The sequence below is a fragment of the Augochlora pura genome, chromosome 10 (assembly GCF_028453695.1).
Source record: "Augochlora pura isolate Apur16 chromosome 10, APUR_v2.2.1, whole genome shotgun sequence".
Classification (NCBI taxonomy): domain Eukaryota; kingdom Metazoa; phylum Arthropoda; class Insecta; order Hymenoptera; family Halictidae; genus Augochlora; species Augochlora pura.
The window spans coordinates 16,230,204-16,249,709 of NC_135781.1; the positions used below are offsets into that span (position 1 = coordinate 16,230,204).

Sequence of the window (19,506 nt, forward strand, 5' to 3'; positions counted from 1 at the left end):
ATAGAAATATATTTAGCTGGAAACAAACAATAATTCTCATTTTTTATGTGTACGTTTCCTTTGTAAAACGAGAATCCTTATTCTATAGAAATCTAGATTATCGACGGCAAACGAGAAACTAACTTGCTCATATTATAAAAATATATGTGATTCGTGACAAAAAAGAATTCTTGTTTTATTGAATTATATGTTGACTTTAGAAAACGAGAATCCTCACTGTATAGAAATCTGCATTAACGACGACATTCACGTATGCCGTCGTTAATGCAGATTTAATTTCCCACCAAAAAGAATAGACAAGCTTCGTCATAGGCCAAGAGTGCCTGAACGTAATACAGAGAACTGTGCAAAACACTCACTACGTAAATTAAGATAATTTTATTTACGACATTCGTCAGTATATGTTAATTTATGCCATTTTTAGCATATACATACATATACGGAAACTCATTACAATTACAATGTCGCCATTGTTTAGATATTTCTTAACATTTTCGTATGAAGAAATAGTACCTTCCGTTTTAAAAAGAGATACTTATTCCATAAGATGCATATCATAAGAAATTATGTACAATATATGGGGAAATTTGTTAACTTCGTTTATAAACAACTCATATTTAAAACCATATTCATGTTCTACTGACCTCTATTAAATTTAAATAGTTGGGCACCGTATACATGTGTATGAAAATGACAATTAAAAACTTCAAAATTTTTAACAATTTGAAATGTATAAAGTATATAAAAAAATGTTGTAGCTCTGTTTCTGCATTACTTAAGATATGTAAGGATCCCAAGTCTGTTGTCACTGACGAGCAAGAAAGAAATTGGTTTCTTTGCAAGCATTGATAGTAAATTAAACGCTGTTGCAGACAAGCGTAGATCACTAACTGACTGTTTCATTTAGACAGAGATCACTATTGCATATTGCATAGCATTTTCTATAGAACCGATAAAAAAATCTTTGAATGCAATGTCTATATGGATCCTAAACCTGTAATCTGTGTTACTAGCCAAAATTATTCATAGTTGATTATTCTGAGGTTTAGGATTTTAATCCAGATAACGTCCCTAGGTAAAATCTGCGACGGATATAAGTAAATTTTTATAAATATCAGTTTCTTGTTTTATTGACCATTCTTGACACCATCGATTAATAATTTATAATATAGTCTTATTAAATATTTAATTTTCAATACCTCTAAAATATTCTTTTAACTTCATAATTACTGTAATTCAGCTTGAGTATATTTTTCATGTCATCATTCTTATTACAAGATTAATTTAGTTCTGGCGTTGCTTTATACATATAAAAGAGGTAATAAAGTGAAATAAAGAAATGAAAAAAGTTTGTAAACTATACATCTATTCTAATACACTTTTCTTTTTTTCATAAGTATTAGAAAATATAGAAAAAAAACTTATTCATACAGTTTTTAAAAAAATATATTTAATTGTTAAAAGTATTGTTGAAGTTGATGTAAATTGTTGAAACAAATCTTGTGTAAATAATGTTACATAAAAGATCGCGATAAATATTACAATAGTATTATTAAAATAAATCTTTATTACATACATCATTCATATCAGTATTTACAGATCTCACATCAAACGCGTATGTACATACAGCAATTTATGCTCTTCCTTTTCCGTTACATTTCGTTACATTAAAAAATATCTTCTGCCTGAGTAAGTCAGAAACAAGTAATCCAAAATGTCTAACAAGTTATGAGAGCTAATGATAGGAAGAATCTTTGTTACATAACATGATGTTCAATTGTAAAGTATTACAAAGAGTGGTACTTATTCGAAAGAAAGTATCGTAATAAACATGTAATATTTTATCAATTTATGAATACTAATATGAGCACGTAAGTCTTTATACAATTGCACCTATGAAATATATCTCGCACCCGTATTGACTTTTGTATCACTCTTTCTGTTACGCATTAAAGAAAATGCACGAGACCATCCTATTCATTTTGGAGTATTTAAGCAGAAAATTAAAATAATTGGAACTTTACAAAAAAATAAGTTTTTATAAGAATACATTAACATAGTTATGTCCTTACAGTGTCACGACTTCTAGATATCTTAAATATTTCATCCATTATTTTTTCATTCGTATTATTTTGTTTACATTTATCGACAAAGAGAGCAATGCTTGGACATATTTTTAGTCTATAGTTTCACCATTTACATGCTTAAGATTTTAGTTTATAACTAAACGGAATTAGTATTAGCGAGTTTTAATATTTATATAGCAATAGTAATGTCAAGATTCATGATTCAAAATATCTTTCAGATCATCGGGTAATGTATGCGTAATGTCATTTATTCGTTCTTGAAGCTTCTCCCTTACTGACTTACCTATAGGTACTTCATCAATATTAGTCTTTTCTAATTTTTGTCGGATCCTGAGTATCATGTCAACTAGCTCTACCTCTTGCTTTCCTTGCACCCATGTCTTTAAATCCTATATCGATTACATTTTGTTATGATAAATTAAATTAAAGTTAGAAATGGAAATAAATTGTAAGTGATCTAAGCATACCGCTTGTGATAGTGCCTCTAGTTGTATAAGTTGTAATTTATGTGATAATTCGGTGTACCTGGTATGAAACCAACCAGAAAAATTTGGAGAACGAAAAAATCGCCTGTACAGTCCTACCCAGTCTCCCTTAATGCCTGTAGTCAACTGTGGTCCAGCACTACTTAGAGTAGCCAGAAAATCATCTGGATTAAATAATTCAGGTATGGGTGTAGCCTAAAACAAGCACAGTTAATATAACGTCGCTTTTTCTTGAATATTACAACGTAAGATAATTACTTTAAAAGGTGATATGTCCTTTTGTAACGGCATAAGACTGGCTATGTATCTTTCAAGAGGTATCATAAAACTTTCTGTTAATTCTATCAAATGACGCTTGAGAAGAGCCGTTTGCACTTCGCCTGGCCTCTTAGTTTGGATCCCTCTAAACAACTTCTTTAATATAGTTTTATCCTTTTGAAGGAATGGTTTATACTGCGTATACACTCCCGGTTTTGAATCCAGTACTTTGAGATTCTCCGACTTCTTTATTTTGTACTTTTGATTTTCTAAAATATGGAAAACATACATATCCTATTTCAATAATGTTTCATTAAACTTACCATTACTAGTTCCATTACTTATCCGGATAATATGAGGCCAATGTTGTAATGTTTTGGCAAAAAATGGATTAGTTACACCTAATATTACAGCTGGAGGTGATGGAGCATCTGTAGTGTACTCTTTAAATTCAGAATCATGGATTGTAAAGTAAGGACGTTGGTCAGCACAATACTTCAATGGTGCTATCATCCTAAAGATAATTTCTTTGTGTTAGTTTTATTATTTTATATCTATTTATGTAAATTGTATCACAATACTCACGCAATAAGTGCTTGCACCATTTCGGAGCAACCAGTAGGTGAACCAGCCATAACAACAATTGGTTCACTAAGTAATACTAACTCCCATAATAGATGTACATAACTTACAACGCTAGCTAAACTTCTAAACATGTCTCCTTCATAGGCAGATGTTAAAATTAGTCTTCGAGATGCGTGGAAATTTGGCGCATGATCCATGGCAGCAATAGTGGGTACAGTTGATTTATAATTTTGATTTGGAATATATGTCTAAAATACAAATCAGGATTAAAGTCTGATACAGTTAATTAAATAGTAATTATTAAAATTGACTAATAATTACTTGAAATAAAACTCCTATAAGTGGTAAGTGTACTATTTGACCAGGTACTGGAGGTGGCCATTGATCAATTTCTCTCACAACAGCTTCCATAACGGCACTACCAACTTCAAAAAACTCAGGTGCAATTAAAGCACATAATTCTCCAAAGAGATTTACAAATGGCAGTTTTGTAATTATAACAATACTCTGAAACAAGAACAAAATTATAGTTGATTAGTTATGTTATTGATTTCTATGCTACTTTGGTCTGTAAAATAAACCTTTTGGAAATATCCTCTTGGAAGAGACTTGTCTTTTACTTGACGAAAATACACGTAACCCCAGTAATAATCTTTATCGCATTGTAAAAATGGAGGTGATCTTCTATCATACTCTTTTAAAGCTTTAGTATCTTGAACTGTGGCTCCATTTTGTCTTATTCTGACATGATATTGAGTATCTCCCATGCAGCCAGAGTTAGAATCAGGAAAAGCAAGGTAACAGACATTAGATCTCTCTTGTTCCGATAACATGATATGACCTGGATATATAGCCTGTCAAGTAAACATATGTATTATAAAGTATTATATATTATATTTAATGTATTATAATTACAGAATATAGGAAATAATACATACCTCTATAGCTTGGCCTAATTCAAGATCAAATGTAACAATACATATACAATGTACCCAATTATGAAAACATTCCCATTTCTCATATATTATTTCTTCTTTCATATTTACATTATCCATTCTTTTGTTTTTCGAAGTAGAGGCAACCGACATGTTTATAAAAATTTTGCTTTAACACAATTGCATATACATACAAAAAAACACATTACTTCTTAATATATTGAATGATTGCTTTAAACATTTCTATTTAGCTTACAAATGAATATATTATAATTCCTGCTAAGGAATTTGAATATCTGAAATAGAAAATTTGCATTAAATATTACCTCTGTATATTATATAGTTTTATTTACTTTATAAGTAATAAAGAAACCTACGGCTTTGTTTACGGTATACATTTTTTTGTAGTCATCGATCATGAATTGTTCTTATTAATGTCAGTAATCTCATAATTGTTCTTAACGTTTGTCTTATGTATCTTTACCCTGTTCAACGATACTTAAAACCATGTATTTTACATTTGCACACTATCTGAGTGTTGCGGAATAAGGTATGTCAGGGATAAAAGTTAATTTAAGAACCAAAGAACTCAGGTGTCAAAAACATTAAGGACATTGCACGTATACTTATTTCATTATCATGTACTATGTATACACGGCCGTTAAAATGCCCACGTGTTTTCGGTCTTTTGATAATAACAATCCGCCAAACATGTCAATTGGATTCTTGATACAATACTGTCGTAAAGGGCATGTTCGTTGATTACGTTTACACCAATATAATTTTTTACCGAGAGCAGCTGCATATGTTGACATTCAATCGAACACACACCGTTCAATCTCGCGTTGTTAGAGAAAGTCTTCATAATGCTCGATGCCTGAAATAATAGTAATAACCTCCGAAACAAAACATGTACGTGCCTTAAGAAACGTAATTTATCCAAACACGTCAATCTTGTATCTGAGAATCGAAACACAAATACACTACTATTCCTGTCCCTAACAAAATCAACACACTTTTATTTTTGCAATTTATTTGCAAAAATTTCCTACCATCCTACCACTGAGCCATCTGAGACCACAGCGGTATGGTATGTATGTACATATGTACAACACGTACAGTACTGAGATTCTCGTCCGAATTCTATATTATCTGCACGCAAATTACACTAGATGCTAATCATTTATGTAACTTTTCAAAATAATTTCTTTTAAAAATAAAGACTTTAATCCATCAAGAATCATTGCCATTTTCTAATACCTTTTATTAGTAGTATCCCTTTGGAAAAAATATAAAATAGTTTTTTGAGACTTGTATAAAATGCATAGAACATTTTGCAAAAGTAAATAATGCCCAAATATCTCCCATATCTTGCTACAATATTTTGAATTCCAATAATATTCTTAAAAAATTGAAATAAAAATCTTATAAGATTACTGTTTTAAAATATTATAATATTCCTAAAATAATTAAAAATATAATTTATAAGAATTACAATTGTACGATAAGAATTACATGGTAATATTTCAATTTGTTATTATACAATATAAAACTGTTTATCGACTGTATATGGATCTTATAGTGATCAAAATTTATGATCAGCAACATGGCTAGAAATGTGGGATAGGTGCACAAATGTGGGCCCCGTTTTTTTCAAATGGACCATATAAATCAAAACTGTATATTTAACAAGCCTTAATATAATAATATAAAGACAAATTATAATTAGTTAAATAGTAATGAATTTATTCTTATTACATGAATTTCTGAATTTTTATCGCTATTAATTGCCTTTAAAATCTCTAAGAACTGACATATTACATAATTCTAATAAATGTGATTACACAAAACAATAAAAATTGTTAAAAGTGTTTTAAACTAAATAAAAATGCATAACGATTTAAATTTTAACGAGGCCTACAAAAATATATTCTTACTGATAGACGTAGCAGTTATTATAAATGAAAATTTACACATTTTTTAGTAAGAATAAGTAAATTTTAAATACAGTCTCCTGCAGTTTTCGACCGTGAATAGACTTTTCGAAATTAATATATTTCTAATTTTGTCCCCAAAATATATATCGCTTCCTGGATCACTGTGCAATAAGACCTATAGATACGCTCCTGAGAACACGACTGCGCGCGTGCTTAATCTTCGCGGCTGTCACATTCTGTCTAGCCCGGTCGACAGCCTGTGCTCATCAGCCATGCTGTGTCCAACTTTAGAAAGTGTAAATCGTAGGCATTAAGTGTCACACAACGCGGTTTCGAGCCACCAAGAAAAACGGCGGCTTGCAATCGCGATCAAACATGTACCGTATCTTTCCCGATCTAACAACCGATACGGGTGTGTCTACGCGCGTGTTCCGATACGTGACCAAGTATGTCAGTTAGTTCGTAAAAGTGCGACGTGTGCCATAACCGTGGCAGGCATTAGGTTACCGGTGAGCAGGAATATTCTCCGACAATGTCAGCTGATATCCTGCAGGATAAGAGCGTAGCTTTGAATGGCAAGAATGAAGTACCGGCGGGTCCGCGGCCCACTACCAGACGTGGACTCAGGGTTTACAAGATTGTCGTTCTGGGTGACGGTGGTGTGGGTAAATCAGGTATTTCAAAATTAATTATTCATTGCTCGAGGGATATGTTTGAACACACGTGTATTACAGAAATGATGTTTCAGCTGTCACCTTGCAATTTGTCAGTCACAGTTTCATCGACTATCATGACCCAACTATAGGTAAGATATTGTTTTGTATAAGATATTATAGTTAGTCAAGAGTTCTTGAATATGAAATGCAACTCCTTCTTATACTGGTCCAACTTAGAAATTAAATATCAGCAGTTCATTGCACAATATTTGTGTGAATTATATTGCTGAGAACTTTACTTATCATCACTATTTAAAATTATAAATTGTATTAGTTTACCAAAACATTAAATATAATCATATAATCAACAGAGGATTCATATCAACTGCAAAGGGTTATAGATGGAGAGGCTGCGCTCTTAGATATATTGGATACTGCAGGACAGGTCAGGTCCTATCATCACACAATAATGGCAGTTTTTGAAGATCAGAAATATTATTGTTTATTTTATTATGTATAGGTGGAATTTACAGCTATGCGAGATCAATATATGAGATGTGGAGAAGGTTTCATGATATGTTATTCTGTAACTGATAGACATAGCTTCCAAGAAGCTTTAGAATATCGAAAGTTGATATCGCGTGTAAGGGCTAATGAAGATATTCCATTGGTGTTAATTGGCAATAAGTATGATTTGCAGCATAAAAGAAAGGTAGAGTGTTTATATATAAATAAGTTTTATTAATTTGATGTATATGACAATTACATTGTAGGTAACTACAGAAGAGGGGATGGCTCTTGCAGAACAGCTTGGTTGTCCATTCTATGAGACATCTGCTGCTCTTAGGCAATTCATTGATGATGCATTTCATTCATTAGTGAGGCAAATTCGAGCTAAGGAAAGGTCACGAAATTCAGTGCGTAAACACAGTCGGTGGTGGCGATTGCGATCAATTTTTGCCTTTATTTTCAGAAGAAAACAAAGACATAACAACAGTCATCATTATTCGCCGCGAATGTGATCAGTCTAATAGAAGACCTTTTGATAGCGTATATATTTTAAACGAATGAAACACAAAAACATAGTTTGAACTTCCATAGATTACAACGAAAACAAAATTTTCAATAATTTTGATTGTATTTGATAGTAGTCTCCCTATTTAGAGACTTATTAACATCTCACTGCCTTATCTTCAACCCCATTATATTTTGATAATAACAATGGAGATGCAAAACATAGACTGCAACTCATATTTTTTATCATAGATTCTACAAAATTATGTAAAATTAGAATTAGTTATCAACTCAAAAAAGGTAAACTATCGTGCATTGTGAACGTGTAATAATATGCTTGTTTATTAGAGTCCAACTACAGTGTGGTGTAGTAATACTATTTTCATGACTCTTTGTCTTTTAACACAATGATTCTCTCGTTATTATTTATCGAAAAGGCTGTTAATGTTATTTATAGTATATTTTAATAAGAAAACAAAAGAAATTCAATGCCTAATTATTATAAAAATAATTTATTTATCTTGTCTAAATCAATATAGTCACTTCCAGTTGGTGCTTTTTCTAGACAGAATTTACAGATTGATTAATGCAATATAACTATTAGACCATACCACCAAAGAAGTTAGCATTCATTGCTGAGGTAATATAAGGCATCAAGTAAAAAATTTGTAAATTTGAAATACTTGAAAAGCTTTATATCACTTTATAGCACTATTGTTATCTCGTCCTAATTAATTATATGAAGTTAAATAATTGATTCTTATTTATATTAATTTAATTTTTACAAAAAGAGGATTTATACGAGATTTTCTATTACATTAAATGTATATCACTATAAAGTATATTCGAGATATGTCATTATTTTTAAAGTTTACAGATTCTATATATTTAAAAGTCGCACAAAATGTAATTTTTAAAAAGATATTTATCGATTTAAAAAATCTGACAAGTATGTAGTATTTACTGCGTACAATATTAACAGTGTGCAATATTATTATCAGTTGTTAAAATTTTATGTTCAAAAAAATGGCTTCTAATAAAATAAACATTTTTATATTAGTGCTAATACCGTAGCATATAATAAATTCTATTTTCACGATTCATAATTTTTAATATTTATTAATTATTGATATTATTTTGTGCAGCTTTGAAACGTGCAGTTCTGTTTCTAGGGAGTGAAGAAGTATATGTATAGTTATAGTTAAATCGTGACAATGTAGGGATATAATAATACTCTAAAATGCTTTAAATAGTTGCCACGCAATAGAACATATTAATATTGTCAGATAGTCGTAATATAAAATAGTTAAATTTAAGTTTATATACAGTAGAACTTCGTTTATCTGGAGTCTGTTTATCCAACATAATAACCTATTAACCGACGATTATTGTTAACAGTCCGTATGACATACTCTTACTCTTTTATTCAAAGTAATGTGTAGCTAAATCCAATTATTTGAAACTTAGCTCCAATTATGTGAACGAATAAAAGTCAAGAGGGAGGCTAATCGGTGGAAACCTACTGTACAACAGATTCAGTTATCCGACCAGTCTTGTCCCCAAGCATGTTGGATAAATGGAGTTCTACTGTAAAAATCTAGTCGTTACTTAATGTTTCCTAGTCAAATTTTGCATTTGTACACATAATAATTTACAGTTTAGAAATGAAATTTGAAATTTTGATTGAGCACAATCTACCATGTTTGTTTGTTTGTACATTTGTCATACTACATAAATATTTATACGTATTAGTATTATATCCTGGTGATTTACATGTAATCTACCTTATCATATCGTGACCATGATAACAGAAACTATTTTATTTTTTCGAACATATATGTATAGAATATGTATAATATATTATATATAAAGTAGTATTATCAAAATGTTGATAATAAATTACACAGTATACACAATAGCTTTGTACTGATAAAGTAAAAAGTATTACTAAATACGAATGACCTACATGTAGTGACTCAGTGTATAAGAAGTTTGTATAATATATGTAATATGTAAAATATGTTTTATCTTCAAACACTTGTCACCAAGAAAGAGTGTTACTTCGTTTCCGTTAACACAATTATTATGGTTTTCTATTTGGGAAGAAAAGAACAGAAATTGTTGTAAATAAGAATTATAAGATAACTGCAGTTGAAATTATACGTAATTTATCAATGTGGAACAAAAATTTATATAACTGTTTTGTTATAGTACTATGTAAAATGTATTAAAAATTTGATTGATTACATACATGTTAATTGTTAGAAATATCTTGTAAACAATGTAGCAAATTCGAATCAATTCTGTATAATACAAATATGGAAGGAACACATTTCACAATGACAATACGATAAAATAATACATAGATTATGACTTCAAAATGCATTGTTAAACAGAATTTTCTAACCGTACAGGACATTTAAAAAATGCACATGATAAATCTGTTCATTTTAATATCAAGCAATAAATTTCATGCAATTGGAATTTTATCTAAAATTAATGTCGTATATAAATTGTAAATGTGACATGGCCATTGAATATATCAAAATGTAAATTACAGAAATATTTAAAATACATTGTCCTAATCTAAAATTATAACGGTCTGCAATATAAGTTTGAGCACAAGCCATCTTTAAATTTTTTTTAACAGTTTTTAACTATATTAAAATAAGGAGTAAAATTATAGTTTTATTAAAAATATGTTCTGTTTCTCTTAATTATTGTAATGTTACAATTTTGTAATTCAGTCATAGTAATTGTTACATTAATTGTAATTCTATTCTCCTGTATAATGTAAATAGGATATATATAATATTGGCACTTAATATAGTGTACAATTTCAATTAAAGTAAGAAGAATAGACCATATCTTAACGAAATTTTAATATTATCATTTATAAAATCTTGTAAACAATAATGAAAAGTTATAATTTATTAAGTTTAAAAGATATATCATAGGTAGTCCTTTGCATTATTTATTACTGGCTGGTGCTATCATTTGTGCATCCCTTTCGCTTTCTACTATATTGCCATCTGTGGATCCCAGATTTCCTTGTTTACTATTTTCTATATGAGCAGTAAAAAAAATCAATACAATTTAAATTTAAAATCTTTTTAAAATCATTTCAAGTTATTATCAAAAATATATAATAACTCTTGTGTTATTAAACAATGATAATCAATAAATTGCATACTTGTAACATATTTTATAAAATAATGTATTTAAATCAAGACATTCTATTACCTTCATCTTCTACTTCTGTTGTATCTGGAGTGTTCTGATCCACAGTACCCTTGTTTGCTTGTACTGGACTTGCCTTAGCTGAAAGGCATGTAAACTACATTACTACTATAAAATAAAACAGTAAAGGTGTTTCTGAAAGATTTTAATTACAGTTCATTGTAAGTACAAATAAACCATTATTAGTAACATTTTAATAGCCCTTGAAATTAGTTTATCCCTCGCCAATTAGTCAACATATGTGACAATGACAGGACAGAGTATTATCTTCCAATCCAGACATTTGTATTCGAAAATTCGCATGAAACAATGCTTAGTATATGCATGTCGTAATGTTCTTATATACATACACATGAAAATATATTTACTTTATTACGATCACAGAAAATAAAAATTTGATACAATATATATTTATATATCTAGAATTTATAATATTCATATATCTTTTATTTCTTAGTATGCTGATACAAATACATAGAGTAAAATCTGTGACTAATATCTTAAGTTTTATGCCAGTCTATCAAATTTATGTATTACGTGAATTTATAAAAATAAACTATAATTAGATCAGATACAGAAATGGTTTTCAATGTGTTATCAATGTAAAATGATAGAAAATAGAAGATTAAGTAACATTAACGACACTAACAAATAATAAATAAGAGATCATTCGTTCCCAGTAGAAAAATTTAAAAATGATTGTGGTTCTACAGATAACATGTATTGTTTTACCTTTGTTATGCTAAATGATATAAAAGAAATGATATTTTTCTACACATCAAATAAGTAAGCAGTGCAGTGTGCTCATTACATGTGTTATCTGTTTTGTATAAACAGAAATTTGATGAAAGAAGCCCAGAAAATACAACTTGGTACAGTGTTACTGTAGGAATATAATGGTTTACTGTTCGGATAATTTTCTTTTCCCTTGAGACAGGAGAAAAGTATCACTACCTTTCAGCATTGTAACTGAGAGGCGAGGACTTAGGCGCACAGCGCCAGGTGGATCTCTTGGAAGAATTGGAATTCCATGGTACTTCAAACCACGCTGACCAGCTACAGATACTTTTACAGCCGACTCCGGAACTGAACCCAATTGAGTCTTGTTATTGGCTGTTCTTGTAGCTAAATTGACAAACCCCCAGAATATCTTATAATATTAAGTAAGTTGATAATATGAAGAAAATTAAAGAAAATGGTATTAACGTTACTACTAATACCCCAAGTATGTTAGAATTTCATAGGAAACTATTATTGGAGAAGCTGTTATAATTTGGTCGATTGAGATAAGTTCCTAACTTGAAAATTTTAAATGTCAAGTTAACAACTCAAGTTACAAGGAATACCATTCATTACGTGATCCAATTTGTGACTGTAAGCAATATATTTTAAGTTATTTTAATTTTGTCTTATACTTTTGAAAACGTATATGGTTCCAAAGAATATAAAAATATAGAAAATAAAATAAAATTGGAGAGTAATTCGACTTACATTGTTGGGTAAGTTCAGGAGTCTTGTCAAGTTTATTATATGTAAGCTTTATTTTGTTGAGTTCATCCTTCAACTGCAAAAAGCATTCATATGATCAGTACAATTATTTTATTGAAATATAAAGAGCAAAATCGTTTGTTTCCAATAGAAATTATACCTGATCTACTTCTTCCTGTAACTTTCTATTTTCTTCCCGTTTTTCTTCTAGTTGGGCATTAGAATTTTCTTTTTCTAATTTTAACGTTTCTAACGTTTCAGATTTTGTGTCATCTACTTTACGTAAATTATCCAAATCAGTCTTACATGTCTGGAGAGATTCTTCCATATCATCATTTTTTTTCTTCAAATCTGTTTGTTGCTCGAGGCGAACATGAAGTGACTCCATTTCTTTCTCTGCATTTTTAAAGCTTTTCTCTAGGTTCCCGCGTAATGTTACACATTGATCTCTTTCTTCAGCACTAAAACAATAAACACAAACAATCATGAATATTAAATTGTAATTTATTAATACTTGAGCGACTTGTTAATAAAGTGACAATCTTGTACCATGATACATAAAAACAACTCTTCGATACTTTCAAAAGCGATGCTAACAAGATGAAAGTAATTTGTATTTTCAACATGTTTGATGAATAATTCACAAGAAATTAAACTAAATATTTCACAATGTTATTAATAGTTTCATAAATTCATAATAAAATATTTCAAAATTTTTTGAAATTTATGTTGTGGTATGTGACATGTAACACAAAAATAACGTCATAATATATCGCGTGAACATACCTGATTTTAAGTTGTTCGTTCAATTCATCAATTTGTCTAACTAGTTCAATATTTTCAGACGACAAAGTCCACCAGTTACAAATCAACATTAAACAAGTGACAAGAAGTCCTCCGACAAGGAGGGGAGGACATCGGCCTCCTCCGACTCTCATACTGTCAATTCCCATTCCTTATTTATTGTATCCTATATTTACAAGAATACATGTATTTTATTATTATCCATATAAATGAAAAATCAATTTCTCTTACATGTCACTTGCGTTTTGTTCGAATGAAAAAAAAAATGAGAGATGTAAGTAAATGGTTCTTATCAACTGCCACGATGCATTACTCACGATCGATGTAAGAAAATAAAAGAAACAGCACTTTTTTAATATCCTTTTCACGGATGTGGATTCTGTTTAAACAATCTTCACGTGATTCGAACGAAATAAAACATGTAACGTGTCGTGGGCGTATACTGATATACACTACCGGTAATGATAACGATGTAAACGCATTTTATCACGGTAAATATTAGATCACGTTGCGTTTCGACGTGCCAAGATCCTTAACGCGTGTCACAAAATTATGTTTCTTTGAGGATTGCCGCGACATTAGCGTAAAAACAGTTTAATCAATGCGATGCATTCATCGTGCTGGGATAACTAACAGTGACGACTGGTGACGACGACTAACCACGGCAGTCACATACACAGTACCACGTAGTTCAACGTGTACGCGTATATGTACACACACATATCTAATAGAACCGCATGCATATACATATATTTAAAACTGATATGTATTTATCAATGAAGAACTGACAAAAACTATCTAATATATTTGCATATACATGTATATATTTATACAAAGAATCACTATTTTTATAAATTACTTCTATGCTCAGTTCAATATATTCAAGAAATTTTCAATGCCACTTTGCATCCAGCTGTTGGAAGGTCTGGGATGAATTACTATTCTTTGTTAAATCGTGTATATTAATGTGCAGAGTCTGAGCTATTTAACCAGTTGCCAACTGTGAAAACATGCGTTTTCGCGTTGTTATAAATCAACTTTATCTCCTGTGATAACTTCTTTTCACAGCGTATCTTTTGCAAAAAGATCAATTTTGAGCGAAAGATAAATCATCGAAAAGTGAATTTTTAAATGTTTAAACGAAGTATCCTACCGAATGCGTTGGAATAAAAAATAGTAAAGGGTACAGTCATGAAGTAATACAATACGCATAAAAGTCACATTTATTCTGCTCTATTTACGAGCAGACGATATACATTTATTTAACACTGTACCATTGAAGAAAATTAATAGCTGAATAGAGTGAAAAGTATCATGATCATACAATGAACCGAAACGACAAGAGACATGTATTTAGAAACCCAACGTTCAATCTATACCGTGATACGATTCACCGAAAGATAGACGGATTTAAATAGAACAACGAAAAATTCAACTAATTCATTGTAACGAGTAACATAATATAGACCGGTAGTGGTATGCGGATCGTAAACTTGTAATTCTTACCAGTAGGCAAGGTAACTTCAAGGTATACACTACTCAAGTTTGTTCGCTTATGATTCACGAAAAAAGTATAAAAGAAAACAGATTCTACATATTGACTAATCACGTTGATTGTTAATAAATGTACAATAAAATATGAACATTCGCCAATTGTGATGCCAGCGTTAAAGATTATTTAATTCTAAACGATATTATCGTGTTCGAATGGAAACACGGGAATCGCATTCATCGTTGGTTCTCCCTCTCACCATTACGTGATCTCACAGTAATTCGTATGCGCATTTTTAACAACGGATCGTCTCCAATCATAAACGAACGCCCCATCCTGTATACGCAAATTATCATCTACATCGTTATGGTTTTATTTTTCGCGTGCAGCGACCTTGACTGCGTGCGAACTTAAATAAAATATATGAGAAATTTAATATATGTATACATATATATGTATATATAATATAAGCCAGCGCTGTCCAGCGGTGAGGCTCCTCACGCGCATGTTTCCCTTTCCAATTGTTCTCTTGCAGCATACCGCCGTTACCAGCATTTGTTGTCACTATACGTAGTCCGTTTTTCAAAAGAAGAGATACCTTTCTCTCTCGCCCACGCTTTCTTTTTTCTCCTACTCATCCTTCGTTTAGCTTACGTAGAAAATAATTACTGCGACATGGATACAAATTATTTCTATGGATTCATTGTAAATTAGAAGTTAATAACGTTTAATTGACCATTTTCTATTTCTATAAAAATTTGCAATAACAGCTAACATCCTATTATCAGTGTGTTCATTTACGATATCGTTGAAATAATTTTTCAAACTTTATATACTTAGATTGCCAGACAATATGTCAGCAGTCATGATTGTCCGCTCCACCTTAATGATTCTAGGCTGACAATATATGGAAATAGTAGTGGGGTAGATAACTATTATCACCTTACTCGCGAGCATCAGATCTAATCTTTTGAAAAACAGACTATAATTACAGCCTGTAAGCTTCTTTGTCGTCGAAGATGCTATCCGTAGCTGCCTCCTCAGCGTCGTGTGGTTTCTTTGACGATGCAGACGGGAGTGGGAAATCCCGAAAGGGCTCGCACCCTCGTTTGGATAGCGCTGATGTAAGCGGTAGAACACATCGGCAGCCATTTTGTATGTTTACGTTCATGTTATATGTATGTTATGAAATTGGAGAAGAAGGATCGCCGATGGTAGCTTCTTGTTAATGACTGAGATAGACACCCTGACAAGGGAAAGATACCGGGATCGATACCCGATCGGTCAATTCTTTTTCTCTTACAATGAAGTGCTCAAGACATTCGTCGACATCCGGTCATTGTTATGCAAAACATATGTCCGAACAGCCACATTTACTTCCTAGATCCGGCTGCGCAGATGTTCGCTACTGATACCAAACATTGGAGCTAGACATCAAAAAATAATCTATCGCTGCAAACGTCTGACAATGAGTGTTATGCGCACTCGAGTGTAGTCTGCACGCCTAACTTTATCTCTAGAACGATCGACGAATACGCTGTTTCGATAAGTAGACATTGTTGTTGCGAATTTTAATTACTTGAGCTCGAGCCAATTATTCTGGGAAAGTATTTGTGGGAACAGATGGTAGCTATATTGTTCAATTGTTCTTGATAATCGTTATTGTTATTATGTAAACTGGCGTTAGAAACATATCGTTATTTTTAAATATTCGACATTGAAAGTTGTATTTTAAGTCAAGGATAAGTTAGGAAGATAAAGAAAAGCGACGTTTTCAGTATTGTGAACGCAACATAGTGTACTAAAAATCGATTTTTCTTCGCTCTTACTATATTACTACAGGGCCGAAATAATTTGCATACGGTGTAGTTAATTGCAACTTATCTCACTTTTATATGTCATAATACAGGGCACAAACTTTATTCACTACTGTATACAAAGAAATATGTAGTTTGATTGTGTGACCGATGAGTCGTTCCGCGCAAGTTTTTCACAGTAATTTGTATCGTGCCATCATCGAAACAGCGTAATCGACGCCTAATAAGTTTGTAACATGGTTCGAATGAGAAAATCAGGTGGAACGTTCCATATTCTAATATCGAGATACACGTAGAAACGTTGCACTTTCCGTGAAAAATATACTCGGTCAGAGGTACACAGTTTTCTTTGCGACACTATCTGCGAAAAATCGGTAACTTCTCGTCGTATCTTTCACATTCGAAGTATAATAATATGTTCACTCTTCTTTTTTTCTACAATATGCGGGTTTCATAGAGGGGAAAGAAAATCTCGAAGATACCATTTTTCTCTCTCTACAATATAGTTACATCCATACTGACTACTATGAAATAATGTTTACGTCGACTCTTGCGTACATGAATATTGTCTTCTCGAAATGTTCGGTACTTTCTCAATCGGTATGATGTTTACTTGGGATCACTTTTGTTTGCGTTTCGCTTTCAGAGTTTCTTTGTTCGGTTTTTCGGGTATTCAAATAATTCGCGTTCTCGGTTCTTGATTTCATTTACGAAGCTGAGCCTTCTTCAAAAGCAATCAAATCTGCTTCAATGCACCAACGTTAACTAAGTCGTATCTTACGGTCATAAATAACGTTTGAGAAAAAAAAAACAATTTTGACATACAAACGAAGACGTCGAACGGTGTCTGAAATATAGTGAGATGATGTTTCACTAACAAGATTAGAAATAAACCTGCATCGATAAAGGGTACGGTCCGTTCTTCGTTGAACAGCGCGTCATTATGTTATACTCTTTCTGTTTTATTTCAATCGCAGACCTTACACAAAGTTCATTATCTTTAGAAATGATAATATTATTAGCTATACAAGATGTGGTGTCGTCCTTAAAAAAGTACATTGATCTATATATGTAGCGTTTTTGATTATTAACAAGAATCGTTTTACAAGATTACACGAACGTAAATTTATATCGAAGTATAAAATTCGAATTAGCGAATATTGGTTTCCTTAAACGATACCTGGGTCTGCGATCAGGCACACTAATTTTGTAGCTGTGGTGTTTTAAACATTCGAGTATATCCGACACGTTTTAAATGATTTATTTACAAAATTCGGTAAACTTTCAGAAGATATGTACGAGAAGACGATTCCTGTATTTTTCTTTCGTCTGTAAGTTATTTCTGCAAAAATCGAGGCTTCGTTTCACGAAACATAGAGTTATCCTTCTCGTATGCACCGTCTCAATTTTACCCTATTTATATTTTAGTACCTTATCGGAAAGGATCAATTACCTACGAATCTTCACTTTTCTTTTTATTACTAAAAAACAGTTTTAAAATTGCTCGCAGCAACGCGTACGTTGAGACCGCGAAATTTCGTCGAAAAATACAAACTGTATATTATTCAGTACCATTATAGGTTGAGTGCAGTGTAATTTGATCCGTCTTATGGCGCCAAACACGCTGTATTCGCAAAGAAACTTTGCCACTGATGCATCGGCAATTTTTTTGCGGCAGCGTCCCTTTACTCTCTCATTCTTTTTTTAAATTTTTCTACTGCGTACAATTCACTTTGTATACGTTCAATATTTTACGTACGTTTCATGCAAATTGTAAGCATACTAAGGCTTTGTCTTTTTAAGTTATAGTTACGTAGGAAAAGAGTCTATAGTAAAATCGTGGTCCGATGTTACCGCGTTACTTTTTTTCCCCTAATGCTTCATCACAGAACGCGGTTTTCAAACTTGGGATGTACGAGTTCACGAGAAATCAATCTGATCGATCTGTTTGAACATTCGTATGTGCCAAGAGAACGAAAGTCTTAATTACAAGACTTCTTTGCATCGTCCACTACAGTCAAGCAAATTAAAAAAAAAAGAAGATAACTGAGCGTGTTAGTATGAACATTTGCTTTCGTTACTGCCAAGGATTGTATTGTAATAGAAATGCAAGGTATGAAATTCTCACATGTAGTCAAATAAACTATACTACAAAATTGATGTTGCAAGGAATACACTCATGTTCCAGTCATTTCGTTTTAAATCGTTTAAACAAATTTTTCCAATTGTTAGTATAATATTATTAATATCGTTCTTTAGAGACGATTGCTCTCTTTGAGGCTAACATTAATAAATAATGAACAAAAACTTCCTATACTAAAATTAATAAAAACCTAAAATACATGAAAAGAAATTCTGTTTACTGTGATTGCTTTACATTGTATATAACTTTTCATTTAAAAGTGTCTGGTATGTGTGTAATAGACAGATTATGACACCCTTACTTGAATATTAAAACAAAATTTGTACCTTTTCTCTCTGTTTTCTTAATTTTAGTATAGTCACAGTTTTTAGAGTTTCATTTATCTACTTCACGAGAGTATGTTTTTATTTGTAAATTAACCTATGATGAAATAACGAATATTTTATGTAAAATGTATTTCTATATTTATTTATAGATCCTTTCAGTATATTCGGATATTGCATGGAAAGTATACATGCATTAAGAATTACTTTACAAAGAACAGAATATAGTATCCCATGTACGT

General features: G+C 31.3%; 3 protein-coding genes across 10 annotated transcripts; 1 reads left to right on the forward strand and 2 right to left on the reverse strand.

Annotated features, from left to right (window-relative positions):
• Positions 1-1,501: 1,501 nt before the first annotated feature.
• LOC144476304 (protein DENND6A) lies at positions 1,502-5,699 on the reverse strand. Of its 2 annotated transcripts, none has more exons than XM_078193039.1 (9): positions 4,728-5,696; positions 4,354-4,646; positions 3,997-4,269; positions 3,737-3,922; positions 3,416-3,663; positions 3,154-3,344; positions 2,831-3,099; positions 2,555-2,767; positions 1,502-2,476 (listed from the first exon to the last, which is right to left on the reverse strand). In XM_078193039.1, exons 2-9 carry the CDS (start codon positions 4,501-4,503, stop codon positions 2,276-2,278), a joined length of 1,731 nt encoding a protein of 576 aa, XP_078049165.1. In that variant the 5' UTR covers positions 4,504-4,646; positions 4,728-5,696; the 3' UTR covers positions 1,502-2,275. The 2 variants fall into 2 exon arrangements, with proteins under 2 accessions (XP_078049165.1, XP_078049166.1); XM_078193040.1 differs by having other exon boundaries at positions 2,336-2,476; positions 2,613-2,767; positions 4,728-5,699.
• A 992-nt stretch (positions 5,700-6,691) lies between these two features.
• Positions 6,692-10,203, forward strand: Ric (Ras-related protein interacting with calmodulin). The gene is made up of 5 exons (XM_078193450.1): positions 6,692-6,961; positions 7,036-7,092; positions 7,315-7,388; positions 7,464-7,655; positions 7,717-10,203. Exons 1-5 carry the CDS (start codon positions 6,820-6,822, stop codon positions 7,963-7,965), a joined length of 714 nt encoding a protein of 237 aa, XP_078049576.1. The 5' UTR covers positions 6,692-6,819; the 3' UTR covers positions 7,966-10,203.
• A 619-nt stretch (positions 10,204-10,822) lies between these two features.
• LOC144476466 (uncharacterized) lies at positions 10,823-15,074 on the reverse strand. 7 transcript variants are annotated; one of them, XM_078193444.1, is made up of 8 exons: positions 13,946-14,160; positions 13,807-13,868; positions 13,472-13,655; positions 12,846-13,146; positions 12,689-12,761; positions 12,152-12,322; positions 11,201-11,278; positions 10,823-11,022 (listed from the first exon to the last, which is right to left on the reverse strand). In XM_078193444.1, the coding sequence occupies exons 3-8, from the start codon at positions 13,636-13,638 to the stop codon at positions 10,928-10,930; spliced, it is 885 nt and encodes a 294-aa protein (XP_078049570.1). In that variant the 5' UTR covers positions 13,639-13,655; positions 13,807-13,868; positions 13,946-14,160; the 3' UTR covers positions 10,823-10,927. The 7 variants fall into 7 exon arrangements, with proteins under 7 accessions (XP_078049570.1, XP_078049573.1, XP_078049572.1 ...); XM_078193447.1 differs by lacking the exons at positions 13,807-13,868; positions 13,946-14,160 and adding an exon at positions 14,996-15,074; XM_078193446.1 differs by lacking the exons at positions 13,807-13,868; positions 13,946-14,160 and adding an exon at positions 14,349-14,367.
• Positions 15,075-19,506: the final 4,432 nt, after the last annotated feature.

Coding starts and splice junctions, on each gene's coding strand:
- LOC144476304 (XM_078193039.1), bottom strand. CDS start 4,503: ATGTCGGTTGCCTCTACTTCGAAAAACAAAAGAATGGATAATGTAAAT. Junction 3,923..3,996: donor CAAGAGGATATTTCCAAAAG/GTTTATTTTACA, acceptor TTCTTGTTTCAG/AGTATTGTTATAATTACAAA. Junction 3,345..3,415: donor ATGGTGCAAGCACTTATTGC/GTGAGTATTGTG, acceptor AATTATCTTTAG/GATGATAGCACCATTGAAGT.
- Ric (XM_078193450.1), top strand. CDS start 6,820: ATGTCAGCTGATATCCTGCAGGATAAGAGCGTAGCTTTGAATGGCAAG. Junction 6,962..7,035: donor CGGTGGTGTGGGTAAATCAG/GTATTTCAAAAT, acceptor ATGATGTTTCAG/CTGTCACCTTGCAATTTGTC. Junction 7,656..7,716: donor ATTTGCAGCATAAAAGAAAG/GTAGAGTGTTTA, acceptor ATTACATTGTAG/GTAACTACAGAAGAGGGGAT.
- LOC144476466 (XM_078193447.1), bottom strand. CDS start 13,638: ATGGGAATTGACAGTATGAGAGTCGGAGGAGGCCGATGTCCTCCCCTC. Junction 12,762..12,845: donor TACAGGAAGAAGTAGATCAG/GTATAATTTCTA, acceptor TGCTTTTTGCAG/TTGAAGGATGAACTCAACAA. Junction 11,279..12,151: donor CTCAGTTACAATGCTGAAAG/GTAGTGATACTT, acceptor CATGCCTTTCAG/CTAAGGCAAGTCCAGTACAA.